Genomic DNA, 21,550 nt, shown 5'->3' with positions numbered 1-21,550 from the left:
CATTGTGAGAGGAGTGTATGCCTCGCTTTCCAACTTCAGACTAGCTTTTAATTATATAGATGGTGAAATACTAGAGAAACTGTTCATGACTTTTAGTGAGACTAAAATTGGAATATGCAGCAGTTGTATGGTGCAAAAATCTCAAGAAGCACAAATAAACTGGAAAAGGTGAAGTCTCATGCTACAAAATGGCTTCCTGAACTGAAAAACAAGAGTTACGAGGAGAGACTAGAGGCATTAAACATGCCAATACCAGAAGATAGAAGTGAGAAAGGTGATATGATCACCACTTCCAAAATACTAACAGGAACAGACCACACTGACAAAAAGGAATTCTGGAAACCAGCAACTTCACTAACAAGAGGACACAGATTCAAGCTAAGAAAACAGAGGATGCCAAAAAGATATTAGAAAATTTTCTTTAGCAGAGTGGTAGACGGTTGGAACAAACTAAGTGAGAATGTGGTGGAGGCCAAAACCATCAGTAGTTTCAAAGCGTTATACAACAAAGAGTACTGGGAAGACGGGACACCATGAGCGTAGCTCTCATCTACACTTAGGTAATTACCTTAAGCAGGCCATGAGAATGAGGGAAGGGGATGTTCCACCAATACTGGATTTAATATTCACCAGGAAAGAGGAGGAGATATTCGATATTCAGTGATCATGTCCTGTTGGAAATTAAATATGCTATGTGATATAATCTAGAAGAGAATGGGGAAGCTGAAATTGTTGATAAACTAGACTTTAAGAGAGAACACTATGGGAAACTTAGCAAACTTTGCAATGAATTTAATTGGGATATTCTGTGAAATATACGATGAAGGTGCAAATTTTTTTATACAAAAATAGAGATGCAGAACCAGAAAACAAAATTGGTTCAACAGAAATTATGAGAGGACCAGAGAGGAAAAGATAAGAATATGGGTACAATATAGGAAGAGGCCTAACCCTCAAACATACCAACACTACAATCAATAAACAAATATACAGCAGTGAGGAGAGAGGCAGAAAGAAACTTTGAGAAAGGGGTAGCAGAGAAATGTAAAACAGAACCAGGCCTTTGCTATAAATTCATTAAAAACAAGCTTCATGTAAAGGATAAAATCCAGAGATTGAGAATGGGGAACATTTTCACAGAATGAAAGAGAAATGTGCGAAACACTAAATGAACAATTCCAAAGTGTTTTGTGCAAAAATTAGGTGTTCAAAGATAATGCCAAATTATCTCTGGCATTATGAACTGTCATTGGAATTGGTGTTGTGACACAATACCAATTCCAGAAACCACCATAGAATACATAGTGGTGTCTTGAAACAAAGTGGAAAATTTACTAAGAAGCTAGGAAGAAATATAGCTATTGGATCAAATGGAGTTTCCTTGGATGCTGAGAGAATGTGCAACTGAGCTGAACATTCCACTTCAACTGATATTCAGATATCTTTGTCCATAGGAATCTTAGCAGATATTTGGAAAAAGGCAAACATTGTTCCAATCTACAAAAATAGGTACACTACCCTGTAATGTATAGGTACCCTATACATTACAGACCCATGTCATTAACAAGTGTGGTCATCAAAACACTAGAAAAATAGTTAAAACCAAATGGGTAGATCACTTGGAGAGTAATGGCACAATATCAGACAGACAGTATGGCTTTCCAACAGGAAGATCCTGAGTAACAAATCTACTTAAGTATTTATACACAAGGGCTCAATGCAAGATGTAGTTTTTGTTCTAGATTTTGCATAGGAGAAAAAGTATTTTGGATTCCTCTCTATTTCCCTTTTGGCCTCTTGCTCTCTTTGCCTCTCCTAGATTTTATATGATTCTTGCAGCTTTAGTTTGATCATTTTCATTTCTCTACATAGCCTTCGTTGTCATTCTTGGGATAGAGTTGGAGTGTTTGTTTTCTTTGCCTATAGAGGATAAGCCATTATCACTCTAATTGGCATCGTTTTATCTTTCTCTTTGAGTTATGTCACTTGCACATATTTCTAGTGCTGCTGTACCTATTTTGTCAAAGCACTGGTTTAAGTTAGCATTATCTAGCTGTCTTTTGCAGCATATTTCTGCAAGGTCTTGGTTTATTTGTTCCCAGTTGATCCATTTGTTATTAAAATTAAATATGCTGAATTCTCCTCCTCCTCATGGATTTGAGACTGGCTGCACAGGTCTATTGGTCATGGATGTCTGAGCTTGAATTACATTGTGATCTGAGTAAAAAGTACCTATCACTCAAGATGATAATGGCTCTGCTTGTGAGTATTTTCACAATATTTTGCAATTTATTTGCCAAGTGTGATAATTATGATTAGTTATCTTTTTACAGAGCTAGAGATTAATTATGTGCACACATTTCCATATTTCATATTTTTATACATGTTGAAAATATAGGAGAGATGTTGAAATGTTCATAAATATTCCTATATTCAGCACCATCATGCAAAATTTATTATCATAACACATTTTGGTTTACATCTACACTCTACCAAATTCATTAGTGGAACTTTTACACCAGCACAGTTATTTACCAAAAACTGAAAAAACAAAGAACAAATTTGGGTATTGCTAAGTAGGATCTTGATATGCACAGAATGTTTAGTATCGGGAATGTACTGACAGGTAGGAATATTAAAGTGTTAATGGTGTTATATCTTGATTTACATTTCTAAAACATTAAATGTGCATATGGAATATGAGGTCATATATACAATTAAGTGACTCACCTTCTCCTGCCTGCTGGTTGTATATATTTCTAAATCAAAGTACTGAGGAATTATTAGGAGGTTGGCCACCTTCTCTGGGTCAGCTAAATACTTATGCAACAACTGGGGAAGCGTGGGTATAAGATGTTCTGTCAGTTTTGCACGATCATCATTCACTTGTTTTATCTCCTTTGCAGAGAAAATCTGAAGAAAATTTATAACACATTAGATTTAGGAAAACATATATGTACTGCACATAACTTTTTTTATAATAATGTTTAAACTGTAACTAATGCAGGAACACAAGATGAGGTTGCTTCAGAGTAGTTAACTTTTGAGTAGAGTCATTACCCTAGGGGGGGTGTCATTTAGGACTGTCTCCAGGGCAAGGCCTTGGTGCTGGGTTTTCTTACAGAAATGCCTAAGATACAAGACTTTGGTGAGCACAGGCTGATTATGCTACTCATGGAGCCGGATTTCCACCTTGGATTGTGGCATCATTTGGTTCTAGTTCTTCAGGGAAATTATTTACCACATTTTCTCTGAAGATGGGATTATAAACATCTCATCTAATATAAAGCCTAATTCTGCAGAGTTAAATTTTAGGATTCAGTTTTTTTTTTATAAAAAAACAACAACATTGAATGTAATGAAACGCCATTTACTGGGTGAGACCAGGAGTCTTCCCGGAGCTATCCAGGCTGATATGCTAATGTCGGACTTTGGCATCAGTCATGTGTATGAAGCTCTGTGGGCCTACCAGGGTCCACGAGCCAGAACCTGGCCCCCCTCAGAGAAGGCATAGGGAGCAATGGCCTATAGAAACCCCCATGTGGTTGGAAGCATTCGTTGTCTGCCATTGGCCAGGTTAGGCATCTAGAAAGGTAAGCGTCCAAAAAATAAACCACTATTCTGGTGAAAATTGCTACAAAAAGCCGAACAAGTGGATAGAACTCCCCAAAAAGAAACGAGCATGATGTCACAAGTCGCCGCGCCGCTGTCTGCGCAGCTTCCCCTTCCGGGAGGGAGAGCCCCAGACCCCCATGCCGCCCATCCACCCTCCAGTTCTGAGGCTGGACATCAAAACACGAGGAAAACTGCAGACCAGGGGAAAAGGGTTAAGGGAGGGATGCCGGGGAGCCTCCAGGTCTCACCCAGAAAATGGCATTTCATTACATTCAACGCTGGTTTTCTGGGGGAAGCCCCTTCGGCTCCCCGGAGCTAACTACCCACAGAGGAAAATTAGAGGGACTTACCCTGGAGGTGGTCTCTGTTCACTCCTCTACCCGAAGTCGAGACAATTGGCTGCAACCACTGACCCAAAGCGACACAGGCCCGACTAGGCCCAGGAAGGATTACGAGGTAGCACACAGCCAAGACCCTGTTCGACCATCAAAAACCCCATGCCCGAATGTCAGCCCAGGACATGTTGCCAAAGACAGCAGCAAGAGCAGCGAACTTACGAACGTCATGGGCATGGGGATAGACCGCAGGCTGGCTAGCCTTAATAACCTTGTGAATGACCTGGGAGACCCACACCCGCGAGCAGGGAAGGCGGAAAACCGGATCAATCCAAATCGCATCCCCGGACACAGAAGCAGTGGCGCACAAATAACGGCGGAGGGCCGCAACCTGACACAAAGGATGATGCATCCCCAGCCTGACCAACCAAGCATCAACAACCCAAGGACCCCTCCAGAAAGCAGCCATTTCATTCTTCGCCAGAAAAGAAGGAGATGGCTGCAGACGAACAAACCAATCGCCACGACCGAAAGCGTAGAAACTCCTGCGCTGGAGGAGAGCAGGAAGTTCCCCGACCGACCCCCAGAGGCTAGGAAAAGAGCCTTCGAGAAACAATCCTGAACCGAAGGGACCACAACAAACCTAGGAGAAGAGAGAAAAGAAACAGCCTCTGTTCAATGACCAGGATGGCTCAGGTGGCGCATGAGAAGACTGGAGGTGAAACAACGCACAAGACAGCTTGCAAAACGGCGCAGAAGTAACATCAATACCAAAAGCAAGCTGAAGCGGCTCCGCCAGCGCCGCACGATACATCAGATGCAATGTATCGGACTGGAGAAATGTCAAGTGGAGTACCACGGGGTTCAGTTCTTGCACCAGTGATGTTTATTGTCTACATAAATGATCTACCAGTTGGTATACAGAATTATATGAACATGTTTGCTGATGATGCTAAGATAATAGGAAGGATAAGAAACTTAGATGATTGTCATGCCCTTCAAGATGACCTGGACAAAATAAGTATATGGAGCACCACTTGGCAAATGGAATTTAATGTTAATAAATGCCATGTTATGGAATGTGGAATAGGAGAACATAGACCTCACACAACCTTATATATTATGTAAGAAATCTTTAAAGAATTCTGATAGAGAGAGAGATCTAGGGGTGGTTCTAGATAGAAAACTATCACCTGAGGACCACATAAAGAATATTGTGCGAGGAGCCTATGCCACGCTTTCTAACTTCAGAATTGCTTTTAAATACATGGATGGCGATATACTAAAGAAATTGTTCACGACTTTTGTTAGGCCAAAGCTAGAATACACAGCGGTTGTGTGGTGCCCATATCTTAAGAAGCACATCAACAAACTGGAAAAGGTGCAAAGAAATGCTACTAAGTGGCTCCTAGAACTGAAGGGCAAGAGCTACGAGGAGACGTTAGAGGCATTAAATATGCCAAAACTAGAAGACAAAAGAAAAAGAGGTGATATGATCACTACATACAAAATAGTAACAGGAATTGATAAAATCGATAGGGAAGATTTCCTGAGACCTGGAACTTTAAGAACAAGAGGTCATAGATTTAAACTAGCTAAACACAGATGCCGAAGAAATAAAAGAAAATTCACTTTTGCAAACAGAGTGGTAGACGGTTGGAACAAGTTAGGTGAGAAGGTGGTGGAGGCCAAGACCGTCAGTAGTTTCAAAGCGCTATATGACAAAGAATGCTGGGAAGACGGGACACCACAAGTGTAACTCTCATCCTGTAACTACACTTAGGTAATTACACTTAGGTAATTACGATACAAGGCGACAGCATTTGGCATAAGATGACGGTCCTTGAACAACCAAGAGAGAAAGGACAACACCACCCAAACCGAAAGCGAAGCAGAATGACGAAGAGTAAAAAAACCAGCGTTGAATGAAATTTAACGCCATTTTCTGGGTGAGCCCCGGAGGCTCCCTGGAGCTTATCAGGCTAATGTATGTTATATTAGACCGGGACATTAGCTAATGAGTTCAGACCTACCAGGGATCAGCGCCAGAACCTGGCCCCTACAGAGAGGTTTCAGGAAGCAATGCCCCTGGAAAACCCCCTTGTGGTTTGGGTTTTCCTTAGCCATCGACCGGGGTCAGGAACCCAGAAAGGTAGGCATAACAAAACAAACCCCACACGGTAAAAAACTAAAACAAAAAACCGAACAGAGAGATAGAAACTCCCTACAATCGAAAGGAAACAAGCAAACAAGCATTATCACACTTTACTGCCGCGCCGATCGTCTGCGCAGCCCTCCCCGCCCCGAGAGGGGAAGGGGGGAGCCCTGAACATACCCGCGCCAGCTGCTTAGCTTCAGTTCGGAAGCTAATTGTCAACCAATGGAAAAAAACAGCCGACCGGTGGGAGGGAGGGTTGCCAGGGAGCCTTCCGGGGCTCACCCAGAAAATGGCGTTTCATTACATTCAACGCTGGTTTTCTGTGGGGAGCCCCTACAGCTCCCTGGAGCTTCATACCCAAAGAAAAAGAAAAAAAGGGGCTAACCCGGGAGGCGACTGCCACAAACTCCGCAACGCGAAGCCGAGACAACAGGTTACAACCTGCAACCCAAGGCAACAAGAACACACAGGAGCAGATGCGCATAAAGAATGGGTGGCAGGGTGGGTGGGTGAATGGGTGACCCGAAAGCCCCCCAGAAACAGGCGCATGAGGGACCGCAGCCGTAGGAGAGACTCCGGAGGAAGTGACAAGGAAGCAGTCCGAGAGTCCCACACAAGAACCAGCCAGGTCCGAACCTGGGAGGGAACCAGATGGGACTTCCTCCAGTTCACCAAGAACCCGAACCCGGCGAGCTGGGAAAGAACCAAATCCATGGCTAGCAGAAAAGAGGACCTGGCTGGGAGCCCAAACCAGCCAGTTGTCGAGGCAGGCCAACACCCAAACACATAAGAGACGCAAACGGGCCACGATGACCCGGGTAAGGCGTGTGAACATGCGAAGTGCCAGGTTCAACCCGAACGAGAGACAACGAAAGAAGTAACATTGACACACCACAACATAACCGAGCCAGTTCCCTGAACCCCGGATGAATCGGGATGTGCCAATAAGCATCCCGGAGGTCCAGGGACACCTGGGACAACGCAGTCATCCGAAAGGAGGGGCAATGAACCCAAGGGTTCAGACAGGACAAGTCCAGAAAGAACCTCAGAAATTAACCCACCTGAGGGACGTCATCGTTTCGACCACGCCCTGGCACACCCACTCCAAGGCGACTCTACAGAGCGCAGGAAAAGAGGCCAGCCCCGAACTCACCGAAGGAGGGGGCCACCCAACACCACAGCAGGCCAAAGGAAACGACCCAAAACGCCCACAAATTGTGGAACCAGGCGTGAGCAAACAGCACAAGTCTCCCCCCCCCCCATATGCGAAAGGGCCGGCGCTCCTTACGAGACCCCGAACCTCGCACAGAGCAAACACCGCGACAACCAGACGAAGGAGTGGTCCGAAGGCGGGGCCGGACCCGAAACTGGCACCAGTGGCCTACCCCGACAAGAAGGAACCCAGAGCCCTGGCATGACCCCTCCAGGAAGGGCCCCCCCCCCCTGGGACCCCTGGAGAACCAACAAACCAGACATAGGACGACAACTAGCCGAAGCAACCTGCAAATACTGCGGCATGGCAGAATCCGCAAAGAGCAGAGGACAAAAAGGAGAGGACATCCTAAGAGCCAGGGCCCAGCCCAATTCCAGAGAGGAGGCAAGCACCCCCTGCCGAACACGTGAGCCGGGAAGCATAAAACAGCAAAACCACATTCCGCAGGATCGGTGCAAAGAGCTTCAACAAGGCAGCCGACTAGTGAGCCGCCGAGCCCAAGGCACCAGACCCAGGAATGGACCCAAGCGTCCCCACATCTTCCTCAAGCCAATCTGAAGACAGCTTCAGGAGGGAAAAGAAACACAAGGCCAAAGCCAAGAGGCCACGGGTGCGCAAGTACTCAGCAACCTGTGCAGCCAAAAGGGAGCACCGGCCTCAAAAGAAAAGGCCTGCGCAGCCGTGTAAGCCGGACGGAAGGGGGGCCCACTGGTCAGACCAGGAGGCTTCAGCTGGGAGATCGGACTCGAATGCCTCCGTCGCCACCCCAGAAGGGGCATCCCCCGAGACTGCCCGAGTCTCAAGACCAGTCTAAACCCTGCCCCAACTTCGAAACCCTCAGACATTTCGAGGATGGAAGCTGGGGGAGGGGGGCAGAACGAACTACAGTAGGAAAAGGAGGAAGGGGGTGCGGCGGACTGAACCAAGGCCGAAGCGACCATCACCCCCATGTCTGTACCTGCCTGTACCCGCTGAAGTGACGGAGGCCAAAACAGTGAGTCACCCTGAGACAAGGGGACCGAGCAACCCTAGAACTCGCACAAAGCGAGGGGGGGGGGGGGACCAGGAGTCACGTCAATCGGACCCGTGCTCTCCCTGGGGTTTCCCAGGGTCTTGAGACGGAACTCACGCTCAGGGAATCCCAGGCAGGGTACTGCCAACCAGCGCCCAAAACAACCGCGCAACTCTCTAAAGCTGAACCACAGGGACGTGTACACTCACGGGGACCTAGCAGGGGTACCACTAGAAGAGAACCGTACTCAGGTCAGGTACAAAGTACAAGCAAAGCAGACACCCCACCAGGAAAAAAGAAAAAGGAAACCCGGCAAGAGGACAACATACCCAAAAGGAACAGAACCAGCCGCTATGAATGGTGAAAACCTGCTGCGCAGCACCCTGTGCCCCGTACCAGTGCAAACTGCCTCTTACCCCTACGGTAAACAAGGGAGACAAAACCCCCAAGCACCCAAAGGGTGGTCGAAAACCGAGCAGTAAATCGGCACAGCAGAGGTTACCTACCTTGAGGCTACCTTGATGTGCTTCCGGGGCTTAGTGTCCCCGCGGCCCGGTCGTCGACCAGGCCTCCTGGTTGCTGGACTGATCAACCAGGCTGTTAGACGCGGCTGCTCGCAGCCTGACGTATGAGTCACAGCCTGGTTGATCAGGTATCAGGTAGGACTAGGACCCAAGGAACTTTCAGAAGATGGCCCCAAGGGCAGTACTTACAGGGCACCTAGGGACGATAACTGTAAGCGCATGCAGCCCAAGTACTGTAGAATAACTCCTGGCTCGCACACCCCTGGAGGACAATCACTACACGCAAAGCACAGTGCTGAAAATCACTGGAGCCAGAGCACACAACCTCAGCCTCTAGCATCAGCCTTAGAACTGATGGGTGGATAGCCGGCGTAGTGGTCTAGGGCTGCCCCTTTTCCCTTCTGGGGAGGGGGGGAGCTGCACAAACAGTGGCGCGGCGACGTGTGACATCATGCTCATTTGCTCGTTTCTTTTTGGGGAGTTCTATCCACTTGTTCAGCTTTTCGTAGCAATTTTCACCAGAAAAGGGGTTTGTTTTGGGACGCTTACCTTTCTGGATACCTGAACCGGTCAATGGCAGACATATAATGCTTCCAACCACACGAGGGTTTCTATAGGCCATTGCTCCCCATGCCTCTCTGACGGGGCCAGGTTATGGCTCGTGGTCTCGGTAGGCCCACAGAACTCCATACACATGACTGATGCCATGTCGGTCATTAGTCTGACATTAGTATATCAGCCTGGATAGCTCCGGGAAGTCAAAGGGGCTCCCCCCCTGAAACAGCATATGTTTGAAGAGTGAAGAGGTCTAATTACACAAATAAATAAATTAAGATACTATACATTGTGCATTATATTAGTAACTTATCTCATGTGTAAACACCTCCCACCACCAACCCATGAATCCCAACCCACCAACAGAGTAAACATGATCTGATCTTGTTCAAATGAGAGTTCATGTGCCATTGAGGACTTGTATGAGCTACCACTCTTAACCTGACACCCATGCACCCACATCCGCTTACTCCCAACACCCACACCCACCTGCTCCCAACACCCATACCCACCCACCTACTCCCGACACACCTGCCCTAGACCAATCCACCCTCCTAGTCCTGACACCCACCACATACTCCCAATAACCCCCCCCCCCACACACACACACTCATCTCCCATGGGTGATGAATGGGGGTTTGATACTGACTCCATTCCACTCCACTTTGATACTTACCCCCCATGCTTGATGCTTGATACCGCGCATCATTATTTCAATGAGGCTAGTCTCCTGCCGACCATCAAGTGGCTCCTCAAAGGGAAAGTGGGTGTGGGGGTTTCTCCCATCCCCCCAACACCTTCCCAATCCAAACCCTTGACACCCGCCACATCCCCATCTGAGAGACGCCTCCCAATCCCCCACCCATGACATCTTCATATTCTGTCCCCCGACACCCAACAATCCCCACATCATCAATGATTTCCTGGGTGGCCTCTTATACATGGAATAATACCTGAGATTCAGACTGTTTAATGCCTAACAGACTCCATGCCTTACTGAGATTGTCTGACAGAGAAAGTCTACCTATGCCTGCTATACAACAGCAGGTAGTGAGGCTCACTACACACACACAAGATTCATACAAATATTAAAAATTCATGAAATTTTGGGAGTCTTCATACTAGTCAAATAATTACTAAGAGGCAGTGTCTAGAAGATGGAATTAACTTCATGCAAACACAATTAGGAGAGAGTATTCAGCAGCAGAGGGGGAAAAAAAGAAAGAAGCATATTATACCTTCCTCGTTGGTCCACGTCCAACTGGTGGTTCACCAGTTGCAGCTTGCTTGATACAACACACCATTATTTCAATGAGGCTAGTCTCCTGCCGATCATCAAGGGGCTCCTCCAAGGGGCCTGGTTCTTCTAGCAGCAAGTCAGACATACACTCCCAATCTTTCATCATTTCATTACTCTCGATCAGAGAATCTACCAAGTATGCTCCATGTTCATGTAGCTGAAAATTATGTATTTTCAGTTGTAAAAGTGGTTGTACTTACACATAGAAATAAAATATAATATGAATAGTAAAATATTCAACATCATTTGGGAAATGTAAGCTGCAGTATTACCAAAACCTTAAAAATTATCTGCTCATATGTACATGGAAGTGTGCACACTCAATATGTACTGTCTATGTAAAGCAAACTACCACAAAATGATAAAGAGGCTGATAACCTTTAGATGTAAAAAAGGATATACAAATTATAAAGAAAGCGTTTTCCTTACCTCTGACTCAATGAAAAATTGTACAAGATCTCGAATAAGAGGAGTATTTGGTCGACGTTTCTTGCCACGCTTAGTTCTTAAAGCAGCTACAGCATCATCATCAGGAATGAAAAGACGTTCATTAAGAAAATCTCCTGCTGCTTGAGCCACAGCACGATGGGATGAATACACTAATTCATACACATGTTCACAGTCTTTGTCTGTTAAGATATCCCGGTGATGTTTAAGAATGGAAATCACTAATTTTACTGCTTGAACACCAACATCATACTCCTTATCAAGTGTCATGGCCACAATGCGATCCTTAAATTTACTAGTGAATAGTTCTAGTTTTCCCCTGGAGCTCTTCACTAGCATAAAGGGGTTGTAGTGCCTGCAAACATTTTAAGCGGACATCACCAACTTTGTCATGGAGTGTCCAACCAATGTACTTCAGATATGAATCATCCAAAAAGTTCTGGTGAAACTTCTTCATCCATAATCCAATTTCAGCCATGCAAATAGAGCGAATTTCAGGCAAGGTATCCCTGAATGAAAAAAAAAAAAAATTAATCACTGATATCACATTTGACTCGAGTTTTCAACTATAACTTTCCTAACAAATTTATCTAAACTAAAATCTATCAAATTAATGTATAGTATATGAATTGAACTACAGTATCGGTAATGCATATTTATTCTTATACAGTAATAGTAATAAAATCAAATACGATACATACCTGTATCTATGAACAAAAACAGATTTAAACATGTATGTCAGCATATTTTTAATTTCATCCATGTTTTCTTCTAACTCTTGCCTCTTTGACATCAGAGATTCCAGACGATCAGATGCACGTTTCTCACGAGACTATGAAGAGATATTGTAATATTAATTATTAAAGAAAATAAAACGTTTGTAAAAGTTTGCCAAATTTCACAAATGTGGGAAATGAGTGAACATAGCCATTGCACAGGAATATTAGGTTCCAGTGGAAGCTAATACTACAAAAACAAAATCCTAAATGTAGTTATTGTCCTTGTATGTCACCAAACACAAGTCCTCAGCAGTTTAAAGACAAACTAATGAAAATCGAATACAGTAATACTTAAAACCTATCAAATCCAGCTCCAAACATTACCTTGCTCGGTGACTTAAATAAATTTTCAGAACATAAAATGGAAAAATATGAAAAATATTATATCAGACAGAATCCCAGGTAGTAGTCTTAATGAACAGTTACATACAAATAACCTCTTCCAGATGGGTGAAAGATTTGCCTTAAATCAGTAAAATGTTGTAAAACCAACTAGAAAATAATAAGCTAGAGATTCTTTTCACAAAAAACCAGCATTGAATGTAATGAAACGCCATTTTCTGGGTGAGACCCGGAGGCTCCACGGAGCTATACCAGGCTGATATGTATATATTAGATCATGGCAACAGTCAATCGAAGGATTTCTAAGCCTACCGGGGACCAGAGCCAGAACCTGGCCCCCCTCAAGAGAGGCACGAGGAGCAATGGCCTAAAGACACCCCCCGTGTAATTGGAAGCAGTCTTTGTCTGCCATCTACCAGGTCAGGCACCCAGAAAGGTTGGAAAGATTGGTTGGGGTAGAAATTTAGTGTGCCTGACCCTGAATGAGTGAGGGAAGGGGGGGGGGGTAGCCACCAGCTGACTGTGAGTGTAGATATGTCTCTTAATGCCTAAACTAACTATATCAGCTTAGTTGTACAGTTGTGGTGAAAAAACATGTAGATACTTATATATAATGTGTGTATATAGTGTGATAACTGCAAAACTATTTGTTTATTGTTTTATGAACGTAATAATTGACCAACTAATATGAACACCATACTTTTGAGTATAACGATGATTAACACATTATGTAAATCTATCACACTACACACTATTGAATAATATTACTACAAAAAACTAAGAAAAAATCAGAGACATTGAAATAATTAGGTAATAATATCTTTGTGACAACTCCCACCTGACAGCTCGGGTGATGCTGACCGCCTCTGACGACCGTTCTGTCAACGCCCACATTTTGCAAGAAATCCTCGGCCTATTTGGCCCAAAATATGTCACCTACGATATTTTTTTATTTTTCCCGTGCTCAAGGAACACAAATTAACATTTTTAGAAGACGAAAATAAATTGTAGAATTTTTTTTTTTCCTTGAGCACAGGGGTATAAATTCCCTCAGGACCCATTAGCTGCTTAAGGATTAATAGCCTTCAACACCACTGTGCGCAAGAAATAAAATATTCAATTATTTTTTTGTCTTATAAAAGTGTGGGCCACACACACAATGGGCCATAATAGGGCAAGGAAGTCTGGCAAAATTGAGGCGTTGACAGAGTAAGTGTCGGAGGCGGTAAGTTCTGTTCGAGCTGTCAGGCGGGAGTTGCCACAAAGATATTATTTACCTAATTATTTCAATGTGTCTGATTTTTTCTTGATTTTTTTCCAGTAATATTATTTATTAGAGTGATATATTTATACAATAAAATGTGTGAACCATCGCTATACTTAAAAGTATGGTGTGCATATTAGTGATTCAATTATGTTCATAAAACAATAAAATAGTTTTGCTGTTATTACACTATATACACACGTTACATGTAAGTATCTGCATGTTTTGTTCACCATAATAAACCACTAAGTTGGTATGGTGAGTCAAAACAACAAGAGAAACTTAGATGATTGTTTTGCCCTTCAAGATGACCTGGACAAAATAAGTACATGGAGCAACACTTGGCAAACGAAATTTAATGTTAATAAATGCCATGTTATGGAATGTGGAATAGGAGAACATAAACCCCACTCAACCTACATATTATGTGAGAATTCTTTAAAGAATTCTGATAAAGAAAGAGATCTAGGGGTGGTTCTAGATAGAAAACTATCACCTGAGGACCACATAAAAAATATTGTGCGAGGAGCCAATACCACGCTTTCTAACTTCAAAATTGCTTTTAAATACATGGATGGCGATATACTAAAGAAATTGTTCACGACTTTTGTTAGGCCAAAGCTAGAATATGCAGCGGTTGTGTGGTGCCCATATTTTAAGAAGCACATCAACACACTGGAAAAGGTGCAAAGACATGCTACTAAGTGGCTCCTAGAACTGAAGGGCAAGAGCTACGAGGAGAGGTTAGAGGCATTAAATATGCCAAAACTAGAAGACAGAAGAAAAAAAAAGAGGTGATATGATCACTACATACAAAATAGTAACAGGAATTGATAAAATCGATAGGGAAGATTTCCTGAAACCTGGAACTTTAAGAACAAGAGGTCATAGATTTAAACTAGCTAAACACAGATGCCGAAGAAATATAAGAAAATTCACTTTCGCAAACAGAGTGGTAGACAATTGGAACAAGTTAGGTGAGAAGGTGGTGGAGGCCAAGACTGTCAGTAGTTTCAAAGCGTTATATGACAAAGAGTGCTGGGAAGACGGGACACCACAAGCGTAGCTCTCATCCTGTAACTACACTTAGATAATTACACACCAGCCAGCAAACGCCGCCACCTTCCCTCCTTCACCAACATCTCACTCGCCAACATTCCTTCTCCCACTATACTTTTTTGCTATTATTATATTATATACAGACATTATATATAGGTACCTACATGTTTTGTTCACCATAACTGTACAACTAAGCTGGTATGGTGTCCAAACAACACAGTGAAAACACAAAACTGCATGACTAAGTGACACAGTAACTACCAGACGACAGCGCGTCACTCCTTCCCGCACCAAAATGGCTCCTCCCACCATAGTCTTTGTACTGTTATTACACTATACACACACACATTATATAAGTATCTACATGTTTTGTTCACTATAACGAACCACTAAGTTGGCATGGTGAGTTCAGACAATAACAGATGGTCGCCATGCAGTCAGCTGACACTCCCTCCCTCCCTCCTCACCAAAATGGCTCCTCCCAACATACTCCTTTTGCTGTTATTACACTATACACACATTATATATAAGTATCAACATTTGTCTTCACCATAGCAAACCACTAAGCTGGTATGCTGAGTCCAGACAATAACAGGTTGCCACAGAGTCAGCGGGCGACACTACCTGCCTCCCTCACCAAGATTACTCCTCCCACCATACTACAGTGCTAATTATCACCACAATCCTGCTATTATCAGAATCCTGGTCATTTTTACCACAGTCAGGGATCTTCTGTAATACTATCATTGCTAAATAATAGCAGTTACATATACATTTTGACATTTTTAGGCAATGCTGTGGTCACAAGCTGAACAGCAGTGCTGTTAGCTCATTCTGCATGCACCAGCCTTGGTTGCTCACTCAGAACTGAGGTTCTCACACCCTGGAATGTTACTCACGATTTAAAATACAAAAGGCGTCTGTTTACTAGAGCCCTGAGGAAGTTGCCGTGAACCCCGTGTAACAGTGGGATGTTGTGTGCGGCACCCTCAATTGTAAATATACGGTGTGTGGGGGTTTGGTGACAGTTACTAAAATTGTATAGATACAATGTGCGCAATTTAAGGGTTAAAGCCTTGGAAACTTCAAAACATCATATAGCAGACAGGATACCACAAGTATAGCTCAAATTTTGTAACAAAACTTAGGTAATTACACATTCATGCGAAATTGAAGGTTAACTTTTGATTTGTAAAGCTAGAATTACATTTTGAAAAATAACTTACCTTTTGTCTCTCTGATTCATATTGACGCTGGGTGTTGTCCAAGTTGACTGACACAGTGAGAGCAACATCAACTAAAGCCGTCATCAGCTTCATGGCTGTTGAGGGGAAAATATATTGAAGTCCACATGATTCATATCCATAAGAATTTAAAAAAATATATATAATTTCAGGAAACCTTGGCTTATTAGGCAAATCAGGCTTTGCATAGTAGGCCAAGTAGTAAATTCTGGTTATTAGGAGCAACATTCAGAACGCACTACATGGCCTACTATGCAAAACCCAATCGATGCAAAAGCTTCGGTCTCATTTTTAATCCAGAAGTACCCTGTAGTATGTTTAGACTAGCTGAATTTCTGGTTGCCTTTCCCAATATGGTGGCAAAGATAAATGTCACCACTCCCTGTGAGGGGGGCTAGGTTCTGGTTCCGGTCCCCGGTAGGCCTCTAGAACACCATGACTGTGACTCAGTAGATGGTAACCATCTCAACATATAGCTTCAAGGGGCTGCACCCAGAAAACCAGCGTTAAACGTAATGAAACACCATTTTCTGGGTGAGTCCTGGAGGCTCCCCGGAGTGTCTATCAGGCTTTGGCATCAGTCATGTGTATGGAGTTCTGTGGGCCTACCAGGGACCATGAGCCAGAACCTGGCCCCCCTCACAGAGGCACGAGGAGCAATGGCCTATAGAAACCCCCATGTAGTTGGAAGCATTCTATGTCTGCCATCGACCGGGTTAGGCATCCAGAAAGGTAAGCGTCCCAAAACAAACCCCTATTCTGGTGAAAATTGCTACAAAAAGCTGAACAAGTGGATAGAACTCCCCAAACAGAAAAGAGCAAATGAGTATGATGTCACACATCGCCACATAGCTGTCTGCGCAGCTTCCCCCTCCCGGGAGGGGAAGGGGGAGCCGCAGACCGCCTCGCCGGCCATCCACACCCCAGTTCTGAGGCTGGATATCAAAAACACGTGAAAAAAAACACCGACCGGAGGGAGAAAGGGAGGGTTGCCGAGGGAGCTTCTAGGACTCACCCAGAAAATGGCGTTTCATTACATTCAATGCTGGTTTTCTGGAGGGAGCCCCGTCAGCTCCCCGGAGCTACCTACCCAAAGACGAAAACAAGAGGAACTGAACCGGGAGGCGGAAGTCGCACACTCCCCAACGTGAAGCGTAGACAAAAAACTACAACTGCTAACCCAACGCTACACAGGCCCAACAAGGCCCAGGAACATCAATGAAGGAACGCATAGCCAACCAACGAATGACGAGGGCACGGGGATGGACAGCAGGCTGGCAGGACCGGACCATCCTGCAGACAACCCCTATGAGAAATCGCACCCTGGAACAGGAAAGAAAGAACAACGGAACAGCCCAAAGCGTGACCTCGATCACGGCAACCGTGGCATGCAAGTGCGAAACGTGCGATAGAAGTGCAAAACATCACAACCGAACACAACACACGATGCACCCCCGGCAAGACCAACCAAGCATCAACAACCCAAGTACCCCTCTGGAAAGCAGTCGTGTCAGTCTTCACCAGAAAAGAAGGAGACGGCAGCAAGAGAACAAACCTATCAGAAGAACCAAAAGAGCCGAAACCCAGGCGCCATAGGAGAGCAGAAAGCACCCTGACCCGATCCCTAGAGGCCAACACCAACAAGAAAAGATCCTCGGAAAACAATCTAGAACCTGAGGGGGCTACAACAAACCGAGAGAAGAGAAAAGAGCACCCAATCTAAGAACCAGGGCGGCTCAAGCGGCAGCAAAAGCAGGCCAGAGGTGATTCACGCCAGTGACAGTCTGCGAATTGGTGCAGAGGTAATACCAAAACCGAAGCAGCCCAGAGCGGCTCCGCCAGCGCCGCACGAAACAAAGCGACTGTATGCAGCAAGGTGATGGGCCCTGAACCTCCACAAGAGAAGGACAAGACCACTCCACAAACCTCATCAAACCTACTAAGGGACAAAAAGAAAAAAGGAAGGATGCCAAAAATCCCCACATGGCCGCCGAGACGAAGCACACAGGCGGTACACCATCAACTAAACCACCTGATCACCAACATATGGTGAAAGACTTGAGGCAGAACCAAACCAGCCCCACCATGGACCGATCGAGCTGAGGAAGAGGCGGAGCCGTGCAGTGACTGCTAACCGGCGCCCAAGTCTACCAAGCAATTTTCTAATAACTGAACCCCTGAGACGTGTACACTCACGGGGACCAAGCAGGGGACACCACCGGAAGAGAGAAGAGGACTCAGTACACAGGAAACAATAACCAAGGCAGACCCCCCCCCCCCCCACCAGGCAGGCAAACATAAAGAAAAGGAAAACCCCACAAGAGGACGGTGAACCCAGACGGAACAGAGCAGGCCGCTACGATTGGTAAAAAAAAGCTGCACAGTACCCTGCACCCCTTACCAGTGCAAACTGCCCCCTACCCCTAAGGCAAACAAGGGAGACAGAAGCCCCCTGGCACTCAAAGGGTGGCTGAAAACCAAGCAGTAAATGGCCTTAGCAGAGGACAGAACCTAATTAACTTGTGGAAGGTGGCCCCAAGCCTGAGGGACATTACTAACTGGGCACCTAGAGAAGGGAGCCCGAGGCCGCATGCAGCCCGAGTACTGAAAAATCACTCCTGGCATGCACAACAACCTAGAAGACAGTCACCACACACAAGGCACAGTGCTGAAACAACCACTGGAGCCAGAACACACGATCTCTGCTTATAGCATCAGCCTCAGAACTGGGGTGTGAATGGCCGGCATGGGGGTCTGGGGCTTCCCCTTCCCCCTCCCGGGGAGGGGGGGAGCTGCGCAGACGGCAAACGCAACATACTCGTTTGCTCGCTTCTGTTTGGGGAGTTCTATCCACTTGTTCGGCTTTTTGTAGCAATTTTCACCAGAGTAGATGTTTGTTTTGGGATGCCTACCTTTCTGGGTGCCTAACCAGGTCGATGGCAGACATAGAATGCTTTCAACCACACAGGGGTTTCTATAGGTCATTGCTCCTCGTGCCTCTGCGAGGGGGGCCAGGTTCTGGCTCGTGGTCCCCGGTAGGCCCACAAAACTCCTGGATATCAGCCTGGATAGCTCTGGGGGAGCCAACAGGGCTCCCCCCAGAAATAAGACTGAGCATACTGTAGATGAAAACCTTCTTTTTGAGCATACTACACAGGTATCAGTTACCCAGGCCTCATCCTACTCAAACCAGGGTCATACGGCCATCATCCCAGATATTTTAAGAAGTAAGGTTAGAAAGGACAGAGGTCCTTTCAAATCACCCCTCACTGGGCTATAATTAAAAAATTGAGACACAGTTGAATAGTAAATTCAGCCCTAAATGACAATCTAAAGAAACATTCCACTGCAGGGGTTTGTGCATATAATGGATCGCTCTCAACAATGAATAAAATCTGTTCACAGGATTTCACCTCCAAAATTTAGAATTTAAAAGTAACAAAAGAAACATTCCGGTACAGGAAACGGTGAAAATCTAGATCCCCAGTTGTACACTTAAGTGTATTTTCCGTAAAACTAGCATTAAATGTAATGAAACACCACTTTCTAGGCTAAACCCGGAGGCTCCCCATAACTATCTGGGCTGATATGAATACATTAGACCCTGGCATCAGTCAAAATGAATGGAGTTCTAGGTCTACCAGGGACCATGAGCCAGAACCTAGCCCCCCTCAGAGAGGCACAGGGAGAAATAACCTATAGAAACCCCCCCAGTGTGGTTGGAAGCATTCTATATCTGCCATTGACTTGGTCAGGCACCCAGAAAGGTAGGTGGCCCAAAACAAACCCTATTTGGTTACAAAATTGTTACAGAAAGCCAAACTGCTGGCCAGAACTCCCCAAACGAAAATGAGCAAATGAGCACAAAGTCACAACCGTCACCGTGTCGCTGTCTGCGCACCTCCCTCCCTGGGAGGTGGAGGGGAAAAGAGCCCCAACCTCAGCGCAGGCTATCACACACCCAGTTCTGAGACTGGATGTAAAAACACACGAAAAACTGCTGACCTGAGGGAGGGAGGGTTGCCGGGGAGCCTCTTGGTCTCATCCCAGAAAATGGTGTTTCATTACATTCAATGCTAATTTTCTAGGGGAGCCCCTTCGCCTCCCAGCTACTTAACCAAAGATAAAACAAGAGGGATTTATCTGGGAGGTGGTCACCATTTGCTCCTCAAGTCGAAGTCGAGACAACTGGCTGCAACCACTGATGAAGCGCTACACATGCTACAACTAGGGCCAGGAAAACTAACTAGGTAGCAAGCGGCCAGAACCCTGTTAGACCTCCAAAAACTCCGTGCCCAATTGTCAGTCCAAGACATGTTACAAAAGACGGCTGCCAAAGCTGCAAACTTACGAACATTATGGGCATGAGGATAGACTGCAGGCTGGCTGGACCGAATAACCCTGCGAACGACCTGGGAAGAAGGGAAATCTGGTCAACCCAATGCACGACCCTGGCCACCGAGGCCGTGGCACCCAGGTAATGGAGAAGAGCCGCAACTAGACGCAACACATGATGGTGTTGCCGAACCAACCAAGCATCAACAACCCAAGAACCCCTGGAAAACAGCAGTCTCGCCAGAAAAGAATTTGATGGCTGAAAATGAACAAACCTACCACCAGGATGAAAAGAGCAGAAACCTCTGTGCCGGAGAAAAGAATGAAGCTTCCCAACCCGACCCCCAGAGGCAAATGCCAACAGGAAAAATGCCTTCACAAAACAATCTTGAACTGAAGGAGCCACAACAAACCAAGAGAAGATAGAAAAGAGAGCACCCAGTCCAACAACCAGGATAGCTCAGGCAGCGCATGAGCAGGCCGGAGGCGAAACAATGCACGAGACAGCTTGTGGAACGTAGCAGAAGTAACATCCACCCCAAGCGCAAGCTGAAGCGGCTCCACCAGCACTGCACAATACAAGGCAACAGTATTCAGTATAAGATAACGGTCCTGAAACAACCAAGAAAGGAAGGACAAGACAACCCAATCCGAAAATGAAGAGAACCTACAGAGAAACAAGAAATAACAAAATGACTGCCAAGAAACTTCATACTGCCGCTGAAGCAAAGCACGCAGGAGGGGACATCTTCAACGAACCCACGTGCTCACCATACAAATGATGAGAGATCCGCTGTCAGAAAGACCAGACGTGAAGACTTGAGGAGAAGATCGAACCAGCTACGTAACAGACAGGCCCGATCTGCTGAAAGAGGCAGAGCCGCGGGGAAGACCCCCCGGGTTCGGACACTGAGCAAGCAGCTCCTGACACCAAGGATGGGACGACCACCGAAGGGCCAACAGGACTACTCACCCTTTGTAAGTCTCCAAGCGAGCTAGGACTTGGAGCAATCAGGGGAACCAGGAAAAAAGGAGTATAGGTAACCTTGACCAGTCCTGTCTGAAGGCATTGACCCCGATGACCTCGCAGTCGGGAAAGAGCACCACATATACCGCGAGATGCTTCAACCACGCCTGATCCACCTCCTAAGAGCCCATACGTCCAGCAGAGCCAAGTTAACGAGCTGGCGTCGACTGTCCATTCCAAGGACACGGGAATGAACCTTGACAGGCTACCCACCAGGACGTTGGACTCCCCCCGCCCCCAACGTGAACAGCCAGGAAAGCCAATCCCCGAGAGCTCGGCAGACGAGTCACCCGAAGTGACCAGACCCAAAGAACCAAGGACTCCATTGAATCCCCACGGTT

At 45.6% G+C, this 21,550-nt stretch overlaps 1 protein-coding gene across 1 annotated transcript in view; it reads right to left on the bottom strand.

The window, feature by feature from the left end:
• Window positions 1–21,550, bottom strand: part of LOC123774806 (cohesin subunit SA-2) — a 221,044-nt gene that overhangs the window by 84,224 nt on the left and 115,270 nt on the right. The window contains 6 exon segments of the mRNA XM_045769430.2: window positions 2,731–2,913; window positions 10,651–10,869; window positions 11,142–11,480; window positions 11,482–11,668; window positions 11,861–11,991; window positions 15,830–15,924. Of these exon segments, the coding sequence (XP_045625386.2) occupies window positions 2,731–2,913; window positions 10,651–10,869; window positions 11,142–11,480; window positions 11,482–11,668; window positions 11,861–11,991; window positions 15,830–15,924 (1,154 nt within the window).

This window comes from Procambarus clarkii, chromosome 68, assembly GCF_040958095.1.
Source record: "Procambarus clarkii isolate CNS0578487 chromosome 68, FALCON_Pclarkii_2.0, whole genome shotgun sequence".
NCBI lineage: Eukaryota > Metazoa > Arthropoda > Malacostraca > Decapoda > Cambaridae > Procambarus > Procambarus clarkii.
This window is presented reverse-complemented; position numbering and strand designations above follow the sequence as displayed.